We start from the raw sequence: 27,159 nt of genomic DNA, 5'->3' as shown, positions 1-27,159 counted from the left end.
TACCCTCTTCCGATTTACAATATTGAACCATACTGCACGAAGGGGGACTTCAAGATTACCCTGTTCTTAAGTGCATTTTAATAGCAAATCTGCAATGGCAACTTCTACCACCGCCGTGGAGTTATGCAACACACGTAACGTCTTACAAGGAAGCGAGTATTTCAGGATCTAGGTGTTCCTTTTTTATTGCCGGTGAGTGTACAGTCATATTGATTTGATCTTACTCTTGGGGTTGGGGATGGGGAGTCATCGAAGGGTAGTTTTGCTTCCCTTCCGTTTCTTCGATTTCTTCAGACCTTGACCTTGTTTGGGTCAATGTGTTAATGCATTTGTTTTCCTTGCGTAATGTATGGTGGGGAGGAGTAACATGTCTTTGATTAACTTATGTCAATAAAACGTTGCTTACCTAAGTAACGTGCACATATATCAGCTGCACTTGTAAGCGCCAAGATATTTTACCTATGCCCGGCCATTTATTGTTCATGACCATTGGCTATTAGTGTATTGTTCGAGAGATCCAAGGTTCAGCATGATTTTCATTTTGTCGCAGGGCTATTTATATAAGCTAGTGACCAAGTGTCAATAACTGGCTCTGCAGGTCACTTGCTCTCAAGAGCTGTACATTACGCCACGCAAATACAAACAGGGTATGTTGCTCGATAATTATCCGCGTTTTGAAATATAGTGGATGCACTAATCAACGTCTCAGTGTTCTAGTAATTGCAGAAAGTGCATTTTCATTACACGTTTTAATATAATAATATTTCAAGACCTATACGCCTTCATGGCGTGGTGCAAAAGCACGTGAGAGCACTTAACCTTTTTTACCTTTACCTAGACATTTGAGAAAACATCTTCCATTAGATTCACCTTTATAGATTTTGTAAACATTTATTCTCTTCCTCACACATGTTGACTTTGTCACCTGGGTCTTTGAGGGAGATTTCACACGGAAGCGACAAGGGACAGGTATCGTATGTCGCTTGAGGATTTCACAAATCGAACCAAAGCTTGTGCGCCTTGTCATGCCGCTGCGGTGTGAGTGTTGGTGTTGATTGGTTCGTTTTCAAGCGACATGTGTCGTGTGTTGCTTGTCGCTGCGGTATGAAAGCTAATTAGGGAGACAGTCGACAAGCGACACCGACAGCGCGGGTTCACACTGAAGTGGCAAGCGGCACGCGCCTTCAGTCTATAAGCGAGCATTTACTAGGCAGGCGTAAGCTATTGAGAAAACGGACCAGTCTGAGTGAGACGCAAGCGACACATGCAGCTTGTCGTGTCGCTTCGTTAGATTTCATTGGCTACTGAGGGTTTGCTTTCGATCGACAAGTATCGCTTGTTTCCCTGTGGCTTTTCATTTCGTCTGAAAGCTCCCATAAATATAATATTTAATAGTAGTTCAGTAAAATTGAATAATATTAATATCGTAATTAATGGAGCTAATGGATTAGGTGTTTCCTTATTGTATAGTTTTGTCAATTTAGTTGTCCCTTTAATTTTTTTATAAGTAGAAACATTCTCTTGAGTACTTTATTTTTAAACTAGATATTTTTTTTAAAAAATAGATACCGCTGAATTGCATCATATTACTAGAAACCTCGTATTTTGAAACGTGCACGTGTCTTCTTCCACATTACTTTATGGAGATGAAAAATCTCCCCATTCCTTATTTGGAGCCCCATTGTCATGAATGGCAACCGCGCCAGTCCCTCGTCACGCGTCGAGGGAATCCCCCTTTCATCATTTGGGGAATCCGCTCGTTGGGCGTATCAGTAGCTAGGTGGTGGCGAGACCGACGTCACAATGCAGTGTGCATGGCAAACAAACAAAACATCAAAGGACCCAGAAGCCGCCGACTTTGACAAATGACTGTCGTGAATGACAGGCTGACTGACGTGGCAGTCATGCAACAGAATTAATGTCGCTAGATAAGCATCTCGCATGTTTTATGCGGTCCCTTTTTTCTCTCTTTTTCTTCTAATTTGATCGTATTTCGCCCTTCTGTCCTATGTATCAGAAATTTAGTAGTTTTTCTTCTTCTTTTGACGCACCAGGGGATTTAAGAAATATGCTGTATCAGTAAAAATGAGACATGTAGATCATGAAAACTGCATGGTGTTGTGTGCGATGCATAACTCTACTGCGATGAGAGAACTTCAACTGCAAGTCTTCGGACATCGGCGTAGAATTAGGCAACACACACAACACCACGCCACGACAGAGAAGCGAGTGTTTCAGGATATATGTGAATCCAGCCACTTTCCTCCGACGGATGTCACAAGTAATTACTACTAATAAAAAGTAATATTTTTAAATTGTCCTTCCCTCTAACATGTACTTAAATTAAGTGTAAATTTCGTTAAGACTCCACATGCACGGCGCTACCATTCCTCATCAAACTATTGACTGACTAACCGTTAAAAAAGTAGCTGTATGAAGTTGAAATTTGTTACAATAATAGAAGCTTACATTACACCAGCCCTGCTGCTCAACACGTGTCCATTGTTGAGGAAGTTAGCAGTTATGAAAACGGAAGATAATTTAAATTTGTTCATTATTTTGACTTTTAATTATAAAGAGGAGCCAAACAGTGCTTATTATTACGAAAAATTAGAAAAGCGAAAGTGAGCATTGTTGACAAATTTATTATCTATTGTCCGAATGCTGTGCCAAGTTATTATCATTTTCTGTTGGGACTTTTCTCTTTCTTGGTGGGGATTATCCCCCCTGGCCAATCCCTGAATTCATCACTGTATATGTGTAACCCATTTTTATTGACGACTGTGCAGTAGGTATGCACACAGTAAAAGCACATGCATTTGGTGGTTACATCTGTACTGATCTGTACTCGTGAGACGTACCATCAAATTTCTGTTTGCCATCAGTGCAAATACTGATGACATTCGTGAAGAATCACCCTGTCAATTTCGGCAAAAGGTGATTTTTTACTTAATAGTAGCAGTTTGTAATAGGGAGAAAACATAGCATTTGCACAGGTCACTCAACCGGTACTGTACGTAAAGCCCTTACGATAACACTCTAACAGCTGCTACCAATATAGACAAACATGGTTCTGGTGATTGTAACATGTCAGCCAGAATATGTGTTGATTAATGTGGCTTTTCTCCTGTCGTATCTTTAGAACTTGCTTTTCTTACTTTTTCTGTGGCCAAATTTGGATTTTGTGTTCGTACAAATTGCACTCTGCAGGAATGACCAACTTGCTTACCAGATCCATTTCTTTCAAGATGTGCACTAAGAGCAGTTTACATAGTTTCCTGTGAGGAAAGATTTCATCTGTGAATGAGAATGAACCATTGTCGACGCTTTGTGCCCCCTCCAAATTATTCCAGATAGATAGAATGCATCTCTCCTCTCTCCCTCTCCCAAATTTAAATGAAATGATTCTGTGATGAACTGTTTCTAATTGAAATTACAGAAATAGGTTATCTGTGTAGCAAGAGAATAGCAATGCACAGGACAGATTGCGGGGCAACACAATCGCCTTTTGCTGCAGTTATTTTAGGTTATATGAGAATGGAGATCAGCACTTAAATTTACATTATCTACAGGATAGAAGAACCTTTGGCAAGAAATTGGGAAAACTGACACCATGTGGAGACAGGGGAATTTCCACCACCAGCAATTTTGGCCTAAAAAATCCCCCACCAAAAATTTTCGGGGGGTAAGTTTTTGTTATAACAGCAAAAGATATGCAGTTAGTTTTGACTCCAAATATACTTTCCTTAGGACAATATCGAAAAACACACAAAGCAGTGTCGTTGTGAGTGTGGAATGCTTTCACTTTCCCTCACAAGAGTACAAGCACGGATGAGGGTTGTTAAATATTGGATGCGATTATCACAAGAGGGCCAAACTACGCTGAGGGGACGATGTTTGGAAATACAGACAAGAGAGGATAACGTTTACAGAATGTGTAAATAGGATAGGGGACAAAGTAAGAGACAGCTTAAAAGAAAACTAAATGTAGCAAAATATTGTAGAAAAATCAAAACTATGTAGTGCGTACAGCCTATGGCTCCCACGAAAAGAAAATAAATCTAAATCTAAAAGAGATCATAACACATCTACGCCAATAACAGTATACGCACAATAAAAGTAAAAGAAGAATGCAAGACAAAAATAACTATGAAATCCAATTGATTTATATTAACATAAAGCAAAAACTAAAACTTATACATAATGAAACTACTTCAACTATTCGTCATTTATTTTTACATTTAATAACATTATATATATATATATATATATATATATATATATATATATATACATACCTACATACATACGTGTCTGTGTACGTTTTTGTGTGTGAAATTGTGGATTTAGATCTTCCTACCCCCTCCCCCCCCTTTCAATGATTTCGCACCCTGACTGGCACCAACAACCAAACCTCCCTGAAGAACGATTAGTCATTCCTTTGAGACAAGTATGCAAGCGCCGGAAATAAGTGTTCAAAACATTATTGTCTGTTTGTAGACGTTTGGCGTGCGGCCTGACAGGCTCGGAGTTGCTTCCTTTGTGTGCGTGCATATTTGAAACGACGGCAACCTTTCCTTACGCTTACTACTGCTTGCTGGTGCTTACTGACAAGGACTTGAACCATACGAACAATATCGAAGGAAATAGGCCAGCTCCGTGGTCGACTTTCGATCTCCTCATGTATTGTTGATTACATAAGCGCAGCTCTTTGTTTCAAGAAAGAGTTGGATTAGTGTAGACAAGAATTAATTAAAGTTACTTACTGGTTGTGTAACATAATAAGTATATTGCAATATCATGTAGCAATTTAAGCTAATATATTACTATTTTATCTTGATGTCATTATACTGGTATTAAATAAACCCTACATTGAACGTATTCTATAACAGTAACACTTAAAGTATTTTTAAAATAAGGCTATTATTTTTCGTCTTTCAAACCGTAAATATATAACATGATTATGCTATTATTGGAGGAAGGTGGAAAATTGGGGGAGGTGGAAAGTTGGCAGTTTGGACAGTAGGGGCGACAAAAATCCATCACGCCTGGGGGGAAAATTTTATCTTGAGACGCTCCTGCCCTCTCGTTTTCACGACGATTTGGGGCAGGTGTGTGTGTGAGAGAGAGAGTATATTTGTACGAAATACACATTACGATAGAATGTGCTCTGCACGGTGGTATTCCCAGAATGTTTCCAAAGAAGAGATTATCCTTTTTCCTTCATGATATCTCATTATCGATCTCACATATCCAGAGTACTTTGCTACGATATTGTTTACACGAAAAATTTACATTAGAATTGCTGCATTAAATCAGGAGATGGTTCTGATACCGCGTAACGTGTCGAATACGACACTTGCAAAAATATCCCCCCCCTTGCTTTGCGATACGTCGCCAGAAATTTCTTTGTAAACATTACCGCTTGACAGGCAAATTACTTGACAACACCCCCAAGTGCCTCTTGAAAAATTCAAAAACGCATTTGCAGTGCGTCGTAAGTAAAAATCCTGACGTTTACCTTCCTCCCCTGGCAGCAAGGTTGCCAATAACAGGAAGTTAAATCTTATCGCGAAGGGAGAAATGTTCCGCAGAATATTGTAACAACCCAGGCATTCGCCTCCAGCAACGGAGCCCTTTAATTTCCAGCCCTTACGCCACGCCCTTCGAATTACAACACCCGTGATGCGTGTGTTTGCATGACGCTGCGTGTCTGCGTGTCAAACATCTACACGCAATCGTTATTAGAGGAAAGAAAAATTCACCCATGCCGGTACGGTCGGTACGTGCAGTCTGTGAGTAAACGAATGGGTGGAACGCAGTGCCTTTTACTTTTCCTTGTCTTTCAACATTGTAATGGGACTGTTACAAAATTCCTATCTTGTATTTCCCGTCGTCGTAAACAGGATAGATAAGCAAGGCAAACAAGGTACCTCGTGCATGTAATTGCAACTTGCAAGTGGAGTCGCTGGATGCAGAAGTGCACTGATGCAATTTTCAATTGCAAACTTCGATGTTTATGTTTTCAAAAAAGAGCCAAATTCTTTTAATTTTGCAAGTTTATTTTTTGAAAATATGGAAAAATACAGAGATAAAATTTCTTCTCTAGTAAATGACAATTTCCAAACTATTATTACTAATCATTTTGACAACTCTTCATGTTAAAGAAGTATTCTAGTATTTACAGAATTGAGACCTTATTTAGATTTAAACGATCTAGATTATTGTATAAATTACTGGCATACTGAAACAGGTTTAGAAGTTGAGTTTATAATTAGTACGATTAGAGGTAAAGCGGTGCCTATCGAAGTCAAAGTATCACCAAATATACATAATACAGCACACAATATAAATAAAACTTTGCTTAGAGCCTAAACTTCGAAAAATATATTATGGAGCTTACGTCTCCATGACTGTGCAAGTTTTGCTGCTAGGTGAATAAGTATGAAGCTGAAGAAATAACATATATATAGTCCAAATGCAACAACCCTTGCCTGATAAGTCTGTACAAGAAACAATATAATTTCAACTGTTTTAATGTGATTCATTCAGCTGATTCACCCTGCAATATTTATTACTAGCTGATTATCCGGCGTTGCCCGGGTATTTATTTATCCCAATCTTGTATTAGACAGGAAAATAATGAATTCTAACTATAGTGTAACTAATTTTAAATCTTTTCCTGAATGTCACTAATTAGCTTAGCGACTCCGAAAACTATAGATTCGACACTAATCTAGGTTATATGTGGCATTTTATTTTTCACCCCCTCTCAAGTCCCGTGCCGATAGGTGATGAACTTGGAGTTGAACCGCATTGGGAGTGTCACCAAAACTATGAATTCCATTCGCAACACAGCCTGAATGTTAGACAACCCGAGAAACACTATTGTTGTGCGGAATTTAATATCGGTGGTTCTCGATTATTTTTACATGTCACCCCTTTCCACCCCACCCCTAGGGGCGCCAGAGGTGTCTTACCCCCACAGTATTTCTTTCCAGATTGCAAGTGATACGTGTACCAAGTTTGGTTGAAATTGCTCCAGGCGTTCGAGAGTTATGCCGAAACAAACACATATACACACCCACACACATACATCCATTTATATATATTTCAACAACTCTGTTTTTGCTATAAATGAGTTATGATATCACGTACAGTCACGGACACTTCTGGGTTATAACGATTCCATTGATAGTTAATGATAGTATTACAACCCAGAAGTGTCTGTGGAACTTCATAATTAAAATGCATAGTGATTCTTCTTCTGGTATACTTAGGGCTTTAAATGGAAATTTTCACGAAACGAAACGCTTTCCTTTCGTTAACGTGGCTTTGTCTTTTTTTTATCTCTGATTAATACAGTGACGAGATTAATGACTAGTGAAATGACGCGCTGTATTACAATTTTAGTCAATATTAAAATATTTACATAAACATCAAATAAAATAAAATACATTGGACACGAGTCTTCTAGAATTTACTTCGCTTTTAAAATTTAAACACACGGGAATCGTGAATGGTGTTCAGCCCAACTTTGGAACTTATACGAATGCTATATTATGTAGCCTATTATTAAAGAGTATTAACAATTTAGTTCACAAGGAAAAGAAAAATGTAGTGGAATGTCCCAAAAAAATTAAACGAACCGGAACTGCCAGACAGAACGGGAAGGTTGCACATATTCACAAACCAGAACGCCGTTTCTGTCAATTTCGAGCCCTGGCTATGCTGCTAGAGATTGTGTAAACTTTCCAATATTTTACCGTGAAAATTTAAGAATCTGTCTGTTAATTTAGAAACACAGAACGCAACCGTTTCTTGCATGCATGTACATACATGTCGTCACCTCTCGGTGTTGTAGCTAATAACGTTGGTAACCATTTGGAATATTAAACGCGCGCACTCATACATTTTGCACATGTAGGCGTATAGTACAGCATTACGATACGTAAGAAAAACTTTGAAATTAACTTTTGAGCATTTCATAATGCATGCAGATAGCTAATAATTATAAATTGTAGTTGTTTCACCATAAATATATATTCAGAAACTGGATAATTAACATTACGTTAATTACCAAGCATGTGGTAGCTGTTAATGTTTTCAAAACGGTCACGTTAATTTTTTACGGGTAGAGTTTTGGATGGCAGCGGATATTGACGGTCTTAGACAGTCATTTCCTCAGACAACTTTTGAGGGAGGGGTAGAGGCTCCCGGAGCGTGATGCTGATTACATCAAGTTCGCTTGTTTGTTTGAGTTCTTGTTTTAAGTCCACTTTATGTACAGGTAGGATAATCGGGACTGGACCTACAGTTTAAAGTGGAATGCGAACCACTTGATTTGATGACTTCACCGCGTATCGACCCTTGATTACAAGGCGACGCCGTTACTAGTCAACGTAGCCGATTATGGCCTAGATCGAGAGAATGTGTAGGGCCATAGACGTATCTTGGCGGTGACAAGGGGCAAGGAGGACGCGTGCCCCCTCCCCCCTTCAATTTCAGGTTCATTAAAATTGACAAGTTAGAGGCACTTTTGTTATCCTCCTAGGACTTGAGGAGTAAGGGAATGCAATTATATTATTATGGGATGGAAAACTTTATGATTCTGTCACCGTATAGTTGAGCAGTAAGTTCGATTCTCCCCCCTCAGAATCAGGCCCCAGGTTACGCCAATGTGTGGGGCCCTACTTCCATGAGGCCCTATATGCCTTCATGGCACAGAGTAAGGCACAAGGGACAAATCCTTTAACTACATGAGTGGAATATTTCTAATGGACACCACAAAAGCTTAGTTTTGACCAAACCATCTGAGAAACGCCTTGATCGGTTCTTTCTGACCTTTCGGTTTGAATGCAACATTCGCAGGTGTTCTGCATGTAAGTGTCGGCACAAGAATCAAAATTACAACGAAGGGTATCGGTTTCGGAGCAGGACTGCTGATTAGTTTGTTCGGAAGGGTAACAGATGAAGCACCACTTGGAAGCAAGGTTCTGGAGGCATTCACGAGGCATTAGAAGTGAATCCATAAATCACGCAGTTTTCCTTTATGAGATCCGATTCCCATCCTGTAGTTTCAGGGGCTGTCTCCTTTTCTCTAAGCTGGCAGAGGAAGAAAGTGTTTTTTTCGAAGCTCGACAAAGGAAGACGTCGAGGAGGTTTCTGCTTTGTGTTCGTGGACTTCTTTTGTGCCGCTAACAAGGTCCCAATTTGCTAAATTTAGAATCTTTTCATCTTACGCTCTCCTCTGCTAGAGAACTCCTCTGATGTTGGCTTTGAGTGTGCCATAAACTCTTCTTTTATATTCCCTCCCCCCTCCTCCCCGGTCCTTTCCCTTCTCTATGTCTCGCTAGCACTTTGTCCCTGCCCCCCTTCCTCCCCGCACGCTATCATCGATATTCCAATTGCGCCCCGAGATCTTAGAGAGGAGTGATAGTCATTTGTTGGCGACACTTGCGACACTTTGGCAACGCGGCACACGGGAAGTGAAAGATTATCGTTCGCCCCGGATCTTTGAGAATTTTGAGAACCAACGGTTGTCACGCGCGTGAGGATTCAAAGGCGAGACGAGAGTGCGTATCGTGTCATGCTTCTGCGTTCCCGAACCCCTTTCGGACGTTCTTTGAAATGATTTTAAGTAATAAGCCTATATATTCGCTCCTTTGTGATGTGGTTGCCCGTGCCGTCAAGGTAGAAAGCCAATGGAATGCAGCTATTTTCGTGACATTCTTGCAGAAGGCTCATGTTGGACGAAAAGGAAGTACGAATCGTAATCCTACTGTGGAAAACGACTCACACGCAATCAGTAGCGTGCCCAGGATTTTCGAAAGGGGTATGGGGCTTACGTATGTTTTTTTTTAGTAGTAGTCAGCGCTAATTTTGACATCTTTTCCTGCCTATGACATTCCTTCTTTTTTTTTTAGAAATACTGTGCCAAAGGGAGAGGGTTAGGACCCCCACGAACCCTCCCTTGGACACACCACTGCAAGCAGTAATCAAGGACCAAACGTTTCGGTGCACTGATCCTAGTCATCAAAGGTGCCCGCAGAGGCACGTTGCAGCTTTATCTTAATAATATATCCCCTTAACTGAGGAACAACCTAATGTTATTATTAACAGTGTCCCCCTGAGATATCTGAAAAACTTCACATAATTCGAATCGTGAAGTTGTAGCGTGAAAAAATGAAAGATAGCAGGTTAAGTGGTCTCTGATACAAGTGCGTCGTGAAAAAGTACAGAGATAGAGTCGATTTTTTTAATTCGGAACATCTCCAGCGGACTGCGCGAGTCTGTCTAGCGAGCCTAGTGGGTGTGTAGAACCTGAGCAAGGGGCTTAGCGATGGGTTCTGGGTTGAGATGACGTCAGCGGCTCGCTTGGTTAATTGCCTGCTTCGAGAGTTGCGACTCGTTCCGAAGCTCCAAATGCATAACAGCCAAAGATGTTACGGAAATAATCTAATTCTACAAAGAACTGTCAATCAACAAAGTGATAGATGTTTATGGAAAGGAAGCAAGCCGAATCCAGTTTCAATTTAAATAGTGGACCCAAGTCTGGATTTGATAACGTCACGGTATTTTCAATTCAGTTTCAGTGTTATTGTAAAACAACAACAATAATAATAACATATGAGTTTTTATAACCAAAGGGCAAGATCTTATTTTGTCACCAGTTTGAAAATTCGTAGTTGGAGGAGTGTGCTTTGACCAGTTGGGGAAAAGGTAGAGGAGATGCTGCTTGTATGGTTCAACATGGAGAAAATGCAATGGGTGGGGGCATGCATATGCAAATAGCACATAGCCCTACAGGGGATTTTACTGACTGTAGGTTCAAACGACAGAGCCTCAGATTACCGGGATGTGCTCCGTGAAAGTAGGGGTGAGATTTGAGTGCTCCTGCTTGCAATTGCTTCTCCTTGAAGTAGCATTTTTCATGGATTAAAATGAAGGCTATATCTTCTTCCCTAAAATATATCCAACTGTTTATCATTAGGAAAACGTCATCCACACGTTACTTGAGTATAATCAAGGCTTCTTTATTGCAGGGTTCCCAGAAGACAGAAGATACATGCATGAATGCATGTTCCCAAGGAACAAGATACCCTCAGACCCGGTAAGTGCTCTGATTCATGTTCAGTGTTTTAAGGGTAAAACAACCTACGCATGCATACATGAAAGAGGGAATGTAAGGAAGTCGAACGTAATCCGCGTGTGAAAAACGTGCAATTTGGAAGCGAAAAATCTTGCACGCACTCACACGATACCGAAAGGAATTGGTTGAGAATGGAGAACGGAGCACGAGCATCGTATCTTTAAGTGCGAAGTGCTGCTTTGCAGAATCAGCGTCAGTTTCGTGAAGTGTCACAGATAAAAGAAAATCTGAATTTTATGGACGTCCAATTCTTTCCGTTATGGCCTTCTTCGCGCCGTGAAATTCTGAGAATTTCTCTTCCATATTCAAGGTTGCGCGACAACTGCAACAAGTTGGCGGTAGGAATGTTCTGCAAAATTACTTAGAAGAGCAGTATTCTGTATGCCCCTTCTCTTCATACACGCCACCACGATATTTCTCGTGATTGTTATCATACTTCCTCTTCCGGAATCTTAATTTCTCCTTTTCTCCACAATTTCTAAACTTACTGAACGCACAAAAGCGTAATTGTGTCCTCTTCGATAGTGTAATGATTTTCACCGTAATCTTGTGATCAAGAGGTACCAGGATTCATACCCGGTGGAGGCACGTAGTCGTTCAGATTCACTTTAAACTGTTCCTGATTGGCCTGTCTGAACATAAAGTCGACTAAGGGAAATTTTAGACCGAAGAGACAAGCAAAACGCTACACATGCCGCTTGGAAACGAGCCAATCAAGAGCAGCGTTTGACACCGTAGTAGCATGACAAGCGTTCGATTGGTGAAACCCTCAAGCGACACGTATCGCCTGTCGCTTCTGTGTGAAATATCCCTTAGAGCAAAAGAAACAACAGCATAAGTCTGGCATAAACATGCCCAATATTAGAATTTATGCTGCGATTGATTTTTCAATACAAACAATATTCATCTGACAATCTACTTTACGCAAAACAGTTATTTTTTAACTATTCTCTGTTCTCGAATTTCTTCAGAAAATGAGCCAATATTTATAGGTCACTAAAGGTTACAAATCAATTTTATGAAGAATTTAATTTTGCCTGATATGAGATTCCAATGGCACAATAAGAAAATGTTCAATCTTTTCTTAACTTTTTCATTTTCAAAATTCTACCCTCCTCTAAAAAAAATCAATTCTTCCCCATTACTCCAGAAGCCTTTGAAGGAGCTAAACTTTATTGTCCTTGCCTTTATTCAAAGTTAGGATCTAAGGAACAGGGGAACTGAACATCAGGGATGTATGAAAGAATAATTGTCAAAGACATACCAAGTACGATCTTCCATTCTTTTTCATTACATTCCTCCATTGAAGGCTAAGAAAGCATTTTCTTTTAGTTTCAAATCCAGCAACACATTTCAGTTCTCGTGACTTATTTTTTAATTATAATTTATTTTTAAATTTTTTCTTCTTATTAGTTAAAGTTTTATTCTGACCTAAACCTATTTTATTATGGAGTAAAACCAAAGAAATAAATTGTATTGAATATTTCTTCTCGTTTATATTTACCACATGTTTCCCTGTGTAGCGAGGTTCCTTCGGACCTCATAACAAAAGCACAAAAAATTACATCTTTATCGCAGGCCAGAGTCCCGAACCATTGACTTGTTGATAAAAGCAAGAGGCTTGGTAGGAATAATTGTTCTATCATTAAATATAATTTCAGTCGAGTAGCCAATCCATATCTGCGCTCCGAAGGCCGCCATCTTGAAAATAATCCGCCATATTTGATATTTTTTGATTTGATATATCTCGAGAACGGTGCCTCCTATCAAGGTCCGGTTTTCTCAGAAATGTTTCAAATAGTGTAAACTTTCATAATACAGTGCTCAAAAAATGTTTTGCATATTCAGGGTTTTTGATCATTTTATTGTAATAGATACATGGAATCATATTCAAGAGTACAGAGGAGACATACAAACAGAAAGGAAACAGTGCAACCATGCAGAAGAAACAAAATCACACCAGAAGCACAAGATTGAAAATGTAGGATGCGAAACACAAAAGAAAGGCAGGGCAATACCGTGTACCTACGGCTCGAAGGCATGTCTGGGATCAACAGATGGGAGTTCAGTACCGTGTATATCCACCTCGAGTCAGAAGGTATGCTTGAACACAACGGGGTATGATAAGGATAAGAGCATTCAACTTCTCCTGAGGAAGATTGTCCCACTCTTGAATGGCAGCCTCCCGCAATTGGACCTTGTTCACAGGAGGATTTTCGCGGCTGACAATTGCTCGCTTCAGGTGTCCCTATGCATGTCCCACACAGTTCACGTCTGGAGAATACGCCGGCCACACCATCCGTCGAATGCCATGCACATCAAGGAACTCTTGAATCACTCTGGCTCGATGTGGTCGAGCGTTATTATCCACCAGCGTGAAGCCATCTCCCACAGTTGTAGAGAAACCTGCTACCACGGGTTCGAGAATAGCGTTTCTGTATATCAGACCAGTCATGCGACCCTGGAGAGAAATTAGGGGCGTACGTCGACCAAACATGATTCCACCCCAAAACATGATGGAGCCCCCTGCTGCTGGTGACGTTCCTGGATGAAGAACTCGTTCAATCTCTCATCTGATCGTCTCCAAACACTTATGCTTTTGCTTAACGGGTGCAAACTGATGGTGACCTCGTCTGTAAAGAGCATGTGCTCCCACTGTTCCTGACTCATTCGCTGTGCATTGTTTCCCACCTTACACAGTGTCTCTTATGGTGTGGTTTCAGAGGAACCTTGGGTATGGGTCTTCTTGACGTCAATCCTTCCTCATGAAGTCGATTCCGCACTGTCTGATTGGAAACATTCACTCCTGAGGCCCTCCGCAGATCCTGCCACAAACTGGCAGCAGTTGCAGTGGGTCTACGACGTGCCGAAATCACCACGTACCGATCTTCCTTGCGTGTTGTTTTGCGTGGCCGCACTGTCCTTGGTCGATCGGCAACTGATTGTGTCTCCCTGAACTTTTTCCACAATCGAGAGACATCACTTTGGCTCACTCCAACATGAGCAGCGACGTCCACCTGGCGATATCCTTCTTGCAGCAGCGTTACAATTCGAATACGATCCGTAGCAGAAATGGTTGCTCGAGGCATGTTGCCCTTCGTTTTCCACCCGCTCTCTGTGCAGTTTCCAACTAACAAGTGTGGATAAGACACGAACAATGCCTCCCATCGAGCTGCTTTCAAATCTGCTCAGGAATCATGTGGCAACTACTGCCCTCTATCTGCTGAATATCGAACTCACTTGGGGCATTATGTCGGTTTCTGTCTCGGGCATTGCTCACATAATGAACATTGTATACCTTTTGGGGATATCGCGACTCAAACCGCATGCAATCATAATATGCAAAACTTTTTTTGAGCACTGTAAATCAAAAAATCTATTTTTGAAAAAAGAGAAATTGAAGTTTTTCAGAATAACTACAAAACATTTTACGAGAATAACTGCGAGTTGAAAGTGTTAACAATGATCATTTTTTTCAAAATTTATGTTCCCTTGTTTGAAAATTGTATTTCTCTTAAAATGTAAGGTAAATTTATAAATCTAGAGAGAGGTTCACTTCGTCGAAAGACTTCTAACAAACACTAAGTAATCTTACAAAATAGAAAATGCCACATTTTGGTTCGAGAATTATTAATTAAGACTGTATATCATGGAAAGGCCTTTTCCGAATTCGCCTTCCTTTTGCCGATAGAGCGCGCACAGCGTTTACACCACCAGATGTTTTGTCCAGGCCCGCTTCGCAAGGCTCCTCAAGAACACGCCTCGTCCGGTTCACGGGCAGTTAGTGATTGACAGGTCGTAAAACCCTTGTCATTTCTTTCCTCAGACATGTCCTAGGTTTTGCTGTTCGGGTCTTCACTGCCAAAAGCTGATCTTACCATTTCGTGTCAAAATTCCAGACGATAATATAGAGTCCTGCAGCAACAATATGTGGCTTGCAACATACATAATTGTGAAAGCGTCTTCTCTTCAACGAATAAGGAGTCCCAGTAGTCTATTATTGACCTCCGGGGCGAGGTAGTTAGCGCAGCGCGCTTCGACAGCAGGGGTCCTGGGTTCGAATCCCGAGTAAGACATGGATATTTATGTTCTGAATGTGAATGTGAAAAAGTATGGAACTGAGTAAAAACTGATATATGAGAAAAGCAGAAAAAATATGACATCGGACTGCCACGTAGTAAACCCAGGTTCGATTCTCAGTGTGAATGATTTCAAGTGGAAAATTTTCCAACATTATCCTTGCATAAAACCAACACTGTGAATGTATTTGATCTATTTTTATAAAACTTTCACTGATACGCAATATATGCACTAATTTAATCAAACTTGCATATTTTAATTAATATTAGGTCTAAAGCAAAATATGGTTATTTAATACCATGTTTTCCAAAAAGATAATAATTAACAAAATGGTCAACTTTTTCTATTTATATATATTTTTGTTGTTGTAACCCCTATGCAAGGGTAGTATTTTCCTAAACTTGATTTCGTTTAAAAACTGCAGCCATGTTTGACTTATGATTTGCGGCATTTTTAGCCTTTGTAGACAGTTGCGGTAATTATGATAACTCATCTAGCTTGGGTAAAGAAACATTGTTTTCAGTTCATTTCAAGCTACATTGTATGTTTCGTGTATTTTTTCAACATATTGATTTTGACCAAAATTCAAAGTTTAGGACCTTTTTTAGGGAAGTTATGTAATATCAGAGTATTTCGACTGAATTACTGTTATAGCTCTTTGATCGTTTCTTGATTCTCTTTTTCAAAATTTTGAGCCCAGATGTCTCCGATGGGGGAGCTAAAAAAATTATATTTACAGCGTGAGGATTACTCTATGACAGGTACCTGTGAAACAAAATTTCCAGATTGATATTTCATGGATAACAAACCTACAACAGGGGAGGGATTGTTCAAAAACAGGCATTTTACATTATTATTTACAAAGAAATGTTTGCTTTTTAATAATCATGTAATTAGAATTATTGTATTTATTAATTACGTCATGCGAATGGCGTAATAAGTCCGTTAGTAGTGTTACGAATTAAATTTTCCTTTTTCTTTATCCCATTAGTTATGAAGAACTTCATCCCGGCTCGACAAATGTCACAAGGTCTTTCAAACTAAAAAATAGACTGCTTTATGCCAAATTTAAGTCAGATTACGTGCCAGTAAGCAGTTTTTACCTGTTTAGACCACTACTTCAACTGCGACATTTGTCCGAACGGGAAGTTCACCGATTCTGGCCTACGTAAACTTATTCTTTATAGAATTACAACAAAATTGGTTGCTTTGTTATTTTATTGTAATTTTGAAAAATCCAATTATGTATAAAAATATGTTTTGTTACTATAATTAGCTACTTGTATTTGAAAGAAATTGGTAAAGCCACCTACCTGAATTATGCAATGTGTTTTGAAGGCATATTGGTGGGTGGGTGGTGGTGGCCCTTTACATATTCACAGTCTCGGTTATTTATAGAGGCGATGCAAATCGTCTCTATGCTCCTCCGTAGTTATATAGAAGAGTTCCTTGTACTTAGATGCACCCCATGCAGTGGGAGGAGCCCACTTTCCTCACCCTCTCCTCCGGGAATCGAACGGCAGTCAAGCTCTCTTATCGACTGGCTTTATTCTCCCAAAAATAATTTCCGAAATAAATTATGACCGATTTTGAATCAGGTGCAGCACAAACAACATTGGAGATATTGAATCGGTAGAGAAAACCCGATTTGCAGGTTGTAAACTTATATTGGCTCCCGAGCGTTCGTGTATATAAATACAACCTCCCCCCAATTTTTTATAATTCTCTAGGCATTGAATTAATAATGAAGGTTAGTATATTGAATCTTTCACCCGAAATTCATTATAAAATTTTAAAATTAGTTCTTAATGATTTATTGATTTGGTGTTTTAAGTCCACTTTATGCACAGTAAGGCTAATCGGGACTGGGCCAGGCATGGAACCCGGGATCCTTTGATTACAAGGCGACGACGCTACCACTTCGCCATCGAGGATGCTCAGTTTTTAATGGGGATGTAATTTAAATTACTAATATTACAAAAGCCTCCCCGCTATTTATTCCATCCTGTTTAATGATTACGAAAGATTGTTGTTTCAATTTAGCATGTAGAAGGATTCGAACAGGTGTACCAGCCAGATTATATCGGCGTTATCTTCCAACGTTTCGAGCACATACATAGCAACAACACCTCATCCCTGAAGATGAGAGCAATGTATACGATGGAAGCTAACGCTGATTTGACCTCCCCTGTTCAATTGACGTCGCCAGGTAAGCTACAACTCCTATGTAGAAGGGTGGAAATGCAAACGAGTTGGATGAGATAATTGAGGAAATTAATGAATGATAGCCTAAGTCTGATGAGATGGAGGCCAAAAAAAATGTACATATGTAGATAAAGTGCCTACTGGCAAGAGCTAAATAGAATAAGATATTAGATGGAAAATACAAAAATTGATTTAGTAATAATTAGAGGTTATTGTAAGCGTAAAAAATTGATGAATGAAAAAATATGTTTTGATATGTTTAATAAATATTGATTAGGGTGCGGATTTGTAGGCAATTTTCTCTCTCTCTCTCTCTCTCTCTCTCTCTCTCTCTCTCTCTCTCTCTCTCTCTCTCTCTATATATATATATATATATATATATATATATATATATATATATATATATATATATATATATATATATATATATATATATCATTACATATATGTTTTGTCACTGCTGTTTGTCTACTAACTATTCATACTGTGCTTCAAAAGCTGCTTACTTTTACGGATACTTCATATCGAAGCAACACGTGTCTCTTGGTAACTGGCTCTCAGTAATAAACGCAATCAACCATTCAGCTTGTGTTGTCTGTTGCTTGTGTGTCCCTCGGACTGAGTTCTTTTTCATACGGTGCATCGTGTCGCCCTGGCCTGTTGTTCGGGCATGCACAGTGAATATTTTGCTTTAGACGGTATGAAATATCCGTGTCGCTTGATTGAACGCAGGTTTGTGTGACATGTTATCCTACAACTGTGTGAAACGTGACAGGAACTGTTAATTTAAAGGAATGACATTTCTCTTTGTACATTGCATGAAATGAAACTGTGTATTTTCAGAATATCTGCATGTAATATTTCAGATTCTTGAAATTACTAAAGGACAGGGGTTCGAGGCTGAGAGCTTGAGTATAAATTCCTCGTAAGTTGGGGTAGTTGAAGTGTTTGTTTAATCGTGTTGGCCAGGATCTCAGGATACCAATAATATAATTTTGAGAATTGCCCGCACTGCCCTAAGTCCTTACCTTAGTGATATTAGACGAACGTTGATTGGATTGTTCTCTAGACGAACGAGTATCTTTTATCTTCGTATATTAAAAACAACTATATTCAAGGTCTGGTGCTCAAATTTGCTGCAGATCGGAAGTATTCTGGTGGGAAATAAATATTTACAGTGTAACTTATAAACAGTGGGTGGATTTTCTTTACACCTACCATGAGATGGGTTGATGCCCCGACTACTGGAGAGGGATAGAGTAGTTTCTAGGAACGCAAACACTTTACGAATATAAAATGGTCGCTACACTGCGCCGCTGTTATTGTTGTTACTTTTATGACAGTTTTGCCATTCGCCGGCTTTACTGATCTTCAAATTTAACAAGTATTATATATTTTATTCAATTTCTGTTATTTAGCGTCATTTTTAGCCAACATCGGCTAATCGCGATGATGATGAAGGGACGCCACCAAGGTCTAGTATATTATTGTTGTTGTTGTTTCATTTACTGAGTTTTAATTGTTTCATCATTTCACAATTTGCATAAGAAAATAGTATAAAATGTCAGTGCTTAGTAGTGCGGGGGAAAGGGAGGCACCAAACGACAATCCTGCCCAGGGACTGATCTATGGGGCTGGCGTCTTGTTTCAACTCTTAGAACCTCGGAAAACTGAATTCGCCTGAATATGTGAAATGACGGCGCACAGGTTCACAGTTGACACTTACGATTTATCTTTATGGATGTAATTTCGATTATGATAATCTGTAAATAATGAAGTTGATAAATAACGTTCAGGTATGTTTGAAGTAGTCGAGACCGAGAGTATGAAATACTAATAAAAAAATGAAACCTGCAGAAATGAGGTAACGGCGAGGAAGAAGAAAGATCATCCGTGTTAGATGTAGTGAAACAGCAGTATTTGTTGGTGTTTACCATAAATGTGGAAGTACTGCGCAATTAACATAAAATTTCTTGCCCGATCATTTAGCCGTACCATAGAAGTGTACCATTAAAATTCCTTTGAATTATTATTACTTTTCAAACAATGTATCTATATTTATTTATTTATTTCGTCTTCTTTTACATGGCGAAGTTAAGACTGTGGAGCCTTTTCTTCCACTTGACCATGTTTACAAAAAAATGAATGTGAAATAATTAAAATATTGAAAAATAAAAATATATATTAAAATTACAGAGAAATAAGAAATACAAAGAAAAAATACATATAAGAATGGTAATCTAACCTATAGATACGGGCACACACACTCACACTCACACATACAGTGCTGTGCAAATTAATGCGGACAAAGAGAGAAAAATCACACTTCTACAGTCCTCCACTCTTTATGGGAGATAATCGAATAAATACGTAACATAAACTTATACTAGTAGTATCAGCTAACTGTTTGATGCGTACTTGATACTGTTTACAACAATTGCAACAATTGCAAGGTTTGAAGCATTTCTGTTGTTTCATTAGTGTCGTTGTGGTGCAGTGCCAATTATTAACCAACAGACTTCTGTGAGTGCTTGGCTGTTGTAAACACGCTTTTGTTGTGCTCCGTGATCCTACGTGTTTTCAGTATGGATATAACACCCAGAAAACGTTCTAGAATTATTACATTGAGTGAGAACACATCCATGACTGTGCGGCAAATCGCTGAAGTGGCTGGTGTTGGGAATTCAGCGGTGTCAAAAATTATTAGAAACTAAAGGGCAACTGGTAGTTTTTCTCCAAAACGAAAAGGAAAGTGTGGTAGAAAATGTATTTCACAACTGTATACATAGCTACAGCTCGTCGGCTCACACATGAGAAGGAATAAATATCCTACCTCCAATTCTGGTTTGGCTCTATTTTAGAGACGGAGTCTCATACTCGATCTCGTGTCCCTAGGCCACGCAGGATCTGATCTCGTTCTTCAATGTAAATTAATATCTTTCTGATAAACTATGGTGGTGAATGGAAACATATAGTGACATTAGAAAATCATGCGCTTATTCATACCTGTATGCTACACTGGTTGTTCTCTGAATTAATTCATGTTAAAATGACATTTGAAAATGATTAACTAATAGTTATTGTCAGCTTAAGAGCATATGTGCTTAAAAGGCTACAGAAGTGGCTGCAAGGGTAGGGACCCTCTTAGTATCGATCACGTAAAATTGGAATATCAAAATATATTTATGTGAAGATGTGGTCCACCCAAATCTTTGACAGGTATGTAGTTCTCCCACGTAAGAAAGTCTGGCGCTGTCACTGCTGTTTACCTATTAACTATTCAAAAGCTGCTTACTTTTAGGGATAATTCATATCGAAGCAACACGCGACAAGAGACACGTGTCTCTTGGTAACTGGCTCTCAGTAATAAATGCTACCAAACATTCAGCTTGTGTTGTCTGTTGCTTGTGTGTCCCTCGGACTGAGTTCTTTTTCATACCTGGCCTATTGTTCGCTCATGCACAGTGAATATTTTGCTTTAGACGGCATGAAATATCCGTGTCGCTTGAGGATTTCACCAATTGATAGCAGGCTTGTATGACATGTTATTCTACAGCTGTGTGAAACGTTGCTGTTGATTGGATTGTTCTCTAGAGGTATGTGTCGCTTGTCACTTCGGTCTGCAGCTACATTGAGAAACGTTGCTGTTGACTGGCTCGTTCCCAAGCGACACGGGACATTCACATCAAGCAACAAGAACCTATTCAGTTTAAAGCAAAACATGCACGAACAACAAACCGAGTCGACATGATACACGATATTGAGAGAAAGTCCCAATCCGAGCGACATGCGACACGAGTAGCTTCTTTCAGTCATGAACAAGCTATGAAGATGTAATTGAATTCATTGTCACTCGCCCTCTTAGGGAGAACTCACACCGAAGCGACACGCACCACATGTCGCTTGGGAACGAGCCAATCAGCAGCAACGTTTCACACCGTAGCGGCATGACAGGCAGCACATGCCTACGCTCGATTGGTGCAATTCTCAAGCGACACGTGTCGCCGGTCACTTGTCGTTCCGGTGTGTTTTCTCCCTCCATCACGAATAATGTATTCACATAATATCCAAAGTAAAATATCAATGAAACTAGAATTTAAAAAAATTGCAAGATGTGGGTTCCATTATTATAACATAAAATTACATATAGTATAATTGAATGTGCAGTGAATTATATTTAAAATTTAAAAATCTACCTTCAGCATAGTTGTCTTACCTCTTTATGAAATAGATCGGTGTTCTTTAAATGTGAATGTATTGCCCAAGCGTGTTCTTTGTATAGACACAAATTGTATTTTTAAAATGCGTTGAAGTTAATGTGACTATAATTGAAAATGTATTCAGAGATCGAGACGAAAACGAGAGAGCTTTTACATAACTTGGGACAAGAACAAGATTTAGAGTTTGAAAGAGTACCCGACTGTCTCACTTCCTTTCGCTGTAATTTCTGTAGAGCCTCCCAAGGCACGTATCTAGAAATACACCGAACCAATTGTGTCAGGAATAATAATAATATGATGTTTAAGTTAAAATTATATTATTACCACATAAATAGGTAAAAAGATCGGATAACAGCACGTATTCATTATCTAGCTTACCTGTAGTTAAGATCGGCATAATTTGCATAAAAAACAAGTGCCCTGACAAAGAAATTCATTTCAAATTGATGAAGAATTGAATATTTATTGAATAAAAGAGAATGTTAGATCCGGTTAGCGAAAAGTAAAGTTCCTGATTAATATTTTATGTATATTGTTATAAATAGTAGCGTGCAATCATAAATCTTTGGTAATTGGTACTGTCCTTCTAAGCCCCCTAATTCCAAACTTTCTTCCAATAAGTTCAAAGAGTGGGCCTCCTCGATGGCGCAGCGGTATCGTCGTTGCCTTGTAATCAAGGGATCCCGGGTTGGATACCCGGTGGATGCAAGTAGTGGTTCGAATCTCACTTTAAACTGTAAGTCTAGTCCCGATTAGCCTTGCTGTGCAAAAAGTGGACTTAGAAACTACAAATCAATCAATAAGTTCAAAGGAAATTATAACCATCGATTATGTAATAAATGAATGCTACACAAATATATTTTCATTATTTATTTTTTGCACTTGGAAATTCTTTCTTGGGGAGGGGTCCGGACCCCTCCCCAAATAAGTCCTTGAGTTTCCTCGATGAAATTAGTAGTAATTATCTCGACTTGTATTCAAGGGGTCTCACGTTCGATCCCCGGTAGAACTACACAGTGGTCTGGATCCCACTTTATCCTGTAGCCCCAGTCCCGATTACCCTATTTAAGCATGTAATTGACTTAAAACTAACTTTAATTTTGCTATAATGTATGTAAGATTCAATTGGGACAGTCTCTGTATTAATGTATTTATCCTTTTGGAAAACAGAAATAAGACAAATGGAACACAATGAAAAAACAGCCGGGTGAAGGAAATCAACTTTGGATTTTCCGAAATGGTCGGAGCACGGTCAAAAGCCGCCCCCAAGGGAAAAGACAATAACAAGGGTAGAAGAAGAAGTAAGCGAAGCCACGCCCACTATTGTAAAACCTGGTCAGAGTCATCTATCGGCAGACGGCTGAACTTGTAGGACTTGAACATAACCCCGCCAGCCGATGGCCAGCCCCGCTATGGCTCGAATAAAGCCATTCTCAAAGCTGTTTGAAAATGCATATCAATGTTTGCAAATGGCGTATTGTCACAATGCGCCTCTCAATTTGAAAAAACAAAAAATCAGTTTACTCAGGAAGGATGCAAGAAAGCCTTGCAAGGTTTAATTTTTACAGTAACTTAGAATCGGGCTCTATACGCCGATCCAAAAAGTGAGATATTTGACAGCTAATATCTTTTAAAATATGGAAGTGATAAAAAAATTTCAATATTCACTGTTAAGATTCGTCCTTTCTAATCAATTCACCACAAAGCTCATTCAAATGTCTCAAATAGTTTTCGAGTAAAAGTGTTCTGAATGAAGGTCTGTTTTTCCGCTGCCCATGATATAGCCCTTTCTGAAAACTTCTATTTCTTATTTTTCAAAAATAGATATTTTGATTTATTATGAAAGTTTACACTATTTGGAACATTTCTGAGAAAACCGGACGTTGATAGGAGACACTTTCCCGAGATATATCAAATCATAAAATATCAAATATGGCGGATTATTTTCAAGATGGCGGCCGTCGGAGGGCAGATATCGATTTTCTACTCGACTAAAAATATCTTTAATGATAGAACAATTAATCCTAACAAGTCTCTTGCTTTTATCAACAAGTCAATGATTCGGGAGTTAGCCTCCGTCCTGTGATAAAGATGTAATTTTTTGTGTTTTTGTTATGAGGTCCGGCGGGTGTATGTAGGTTGTCACTCAAAGTGGAAGATGAGAATATCTTCCTCATGATATTTTTAGAATGTCATTCGATCTGCTGAGTTTCTCCAGCTAATAGGAGTTTCGAGTTATATAATTCTCTGATTCGTTGAGAGTGGCGCTGCCTAAGGGTTGAAACTTGATTTGTCACTCCATGCTTGAAAAAAAAAAAAAAAAAAAAAAAAAAAAAAAAAAAAAAAAAAAAAAAAAAAACTGCAAATCTAACAGCTTCCCGTGAAATTACAGACGACGTCAATATGCGAGGATCATAGCCTATGGGACTGAACAGGTTTAGATTATTCCACGGCAATAAGTTTCCAATAATGACTTACGCAAACTGTTTCCCAACATCATTACTAGATGTGGATATACCCGAATTATGAAATCGGTTCTATGCAATCAAAATGAATTAGAGAATACGGCAGATTCCTATTATCCTCGGGAATGTGAAGTTGGGACTGATTGCTACGACATAAGATGAACTTTTTGGGGGTGAATATCTGTGGGTTTCCATGACAACGGAAGTTTGTTATCGGAAATGTGAAGGGATGATTTGCTGAAATATATAACTAATGTTTCCAAGTTGTTGTGTAAGATATTTAGTCTTATTATAAAGGTGCGTGATTGTATCATACTGTCACACGAGGAGCATTTAAATGGAACAATTTGCAGTATTTAAATGTCTGGCGATTAGAATTTAAACCGAAGATAAGATTAGTGTGCAAATCCTAGAATATTTTTCGGCAGAATAAAGTTTAATATTCCCTATTGATGCTTTAATATATGCATCTACTTTTCCCTACTGTAACACCTTGAACCATTTCGCTACGTGCTCCTATCTGTATGGAAATGTCTGAAAGGTACATACTTGTACTTAGCACCAATTCCCACATACTCGACGACACCTTTCACGTTCCATTTTGCACTATTGTCCTGCGCCAGTAAAGCCGTTATCTAACATTCTTCTCATTTGGAAAACTGTTATGACGCTCCAAATTCTGGCAAATTACATCTGTTCAGAATTCCGTCTTGAGAAATGTTTCTCAACCACTGGGCCCCGGTCCGGTACCGGCCTCCTGGTCTCATTTATACTGTGCCGCGAGAAATTTTTCTGAAATTTTTCAATTTTAGTTTTAGCAACAATTTTCATTATCAGTTATTATGAAGTGAAAATATTCTCAGGAGAATGGAATGGAATTTCGGTGTTCAAAATGCAACATGTTAATGAAAATAAGCATTTACCAGCAAATTAATTTATTCGGAAACTACAAGATTTAATTAGATCCAGTGGTTGACATCTGATAAAAGTTAATTTCATATTATTTTATATTTGTCAACAAGCCTAGACACAATTGAACTATTCGGGTTCGGATCCCACTTTAAACTGTAGGTCCAGTCCCAATTAGCCTTACTGTGCATAAAGTGGACTTAAAGCACGAACTCAATCCATCAAACAATTGAACTATTACGATAATGATTGATGGGTTTAGTTTATTTTACTTCACTTTTCTTCTAATTTCATTTTTATTATTTCTTAATTCATGTATTATTCAGGGGAAGTTGTTTTAATGTGTAAAGTTTAAAAAATAGGAAGTTATTTCCGAGTAAAGTTGTTGCAATCGGGGCATCGACTTTTAAAGAAGAATTTACCGGGCCGAGGTCTCACGAAGCTTCAGAACCACTGGGTTCCGTGGTTAACATTTGTTGTATGTGATAGAAGATAGGCTTATGATTGATTGATTGATTTTATTGATTTGCTTTATTTTAATTCGCTTTTTGTGCCACTTTTGGATAATTTGCGAAGATGGGGATGAGTGATGAAATTGGTGAATGGACACTCACAAACATCGATGCCCAGGCCAGGATTCGAACCCGGGACCCCTGGCGTCGTTGCGCGATGTACTAACCACTCCGCCAAGGGGCCCGGCTAAATAGACTGAATCTAGGACAATTGCGATGGTGGACAATTGCAACGAAACCAAAATCACGAACAATTGCGATGGTTTTGACGGTGAAGGTCGTATTACAAATTAATGATAGGACAATTGCGAAAGGCGCCACAGAACTAATAATGCTGTAGAAGGTTGGAACAACAAAATAAATAGGTGGCTTGGATTTGGAAAACTGCATCCAAAAATTCATGATGTTCTGGCCTGCCTCAAGAGCCAAGCAGAAGACACCAACATCAAGTACATGCGGATGGAACTTAATCTAGAAGGTCAGAAAAGGAAGAAGCGTGACATTAAAATCGACGAGAAAGTTGGGAAGTGTATTCGCACATATGAGGAAACGGACGGGTGACTTCAAAAGGTGTCTGTTGGCTCTAGCTCATGTTCAAAAACTTGATTGATCCAAATTCCCAGCCGAAAATATCAATATTTCACATAATTCTCTTCTAAGAGGTATTGTACGGGGTGTTAAGTCAGTCTTTAATTCTATCCATGATTCTATCACAAATATATAGACAACGAAAGCAAGCCAAACAAAGATTATTTTGGATGGTTAAAAGCGAATTATGCAATTTTTCATCATTTGGAATGAACATCTTCTTTCTTTTTTAAACGAGAGGTTATTTCCGAAGTCGACTTTTCTGCCGTAAGCCAATGGTCCATGGTGGCCTTAACAAGCTTCGGAAGTGCATCATCTCAAAAATGCGGTAAAACTGGAAAACTCAGAACGATTGCCTCGTGCATGTCTTCCTATTGGGCAATCAGGGCTTCCTCGGAAAGCCAGTCGTAGCAGAAAATTAGGGGCAGCCATCGGGGAGGCCATCGGGGCGGCAAACGCTGCAGCTGAAACCTCTTCCAGCCAGATGGGGAGACGACGTTCTGAGAGGCTAATTTCTTTTATTGAAAGGGAACAAGATTGGAAAAGAATTGGAGAATGAAAGTAAAGATTGGGAAACGGGGAGAGGTACATTTCAAGAGAAAGAAACTCCGGGATAAGGAAGAGACGGATGGAAAGGGGGAAACTAAAACGATTAAATCGGCAGACGAGAACAGAGGTTTCCAGGGAACAGATAATGGCAGGATGGGTTTCGGGAACGTTCTCCGCCTTCTTCAACCAGAATATTCCATCCCACAGGAATCTTTACGAATTCTGCAAATTTTGATTATTTTTATATTTGTCTGGTCTCTAGAAAGCCCGCCCTCACGATTTTTCCCAGGCGGGGCAGTAGTGATCAAAGTGGGGGATGCTATCCCCCAGTTAAGAAAATTCTCATAAATCATCCCCCACTGGGAAAATTTGCATAAGCATCACCCAACCCACTGCATTTTCTGCATGTTGATCCATGCATCCCTCAGATTTCCTCAAACTAAGCAAAGCTAGGAAATTTCACTTCGAGCACTGGGGGC

The 27,159-nt window shown here is 39.2% G+C and overlaps 1 protein-coding gene across 1 annotated transcript; it reads right to left on the bottom strand.

Moving 5' to 3' along the window:
• Positions 1-13,818: 13,818 nt before the first annotated feature.
• Positions 13,819-14,241, bottom strand: LOC146001391 (uncharacterized). Its single transcript, XM_083138705.1, has one exon. The coding sequence runs from the start codon at positions 14,239-14,241 to the stop codon at positions 13,819-13,821; it is 423 nt and encodes a 140-aa protein (XP_082994831.1).
• Positions 14,242-27,159: the final 12,918 nt, after the last annotated feature.

Source organism: Lepisma saccharinum, chromosome 17 (assembly GCF_977018435.1).
Source record: "Lepisma saccharinum chromosome 17, izLepSacc3.1, whole genome shotgun sequence".
Lineage (NCBI taxonomy): Eukaryota > Metazoa > Arthropoda > Insecta > Zygentoma > Lepismatidae > Lepisma > Lepisma saccharinum.
The sequence above is the reverse complement of the archived record's forward strand: the minus strand, read 5'-3'. Positions and strand labels throughout refer to the sequence as shown.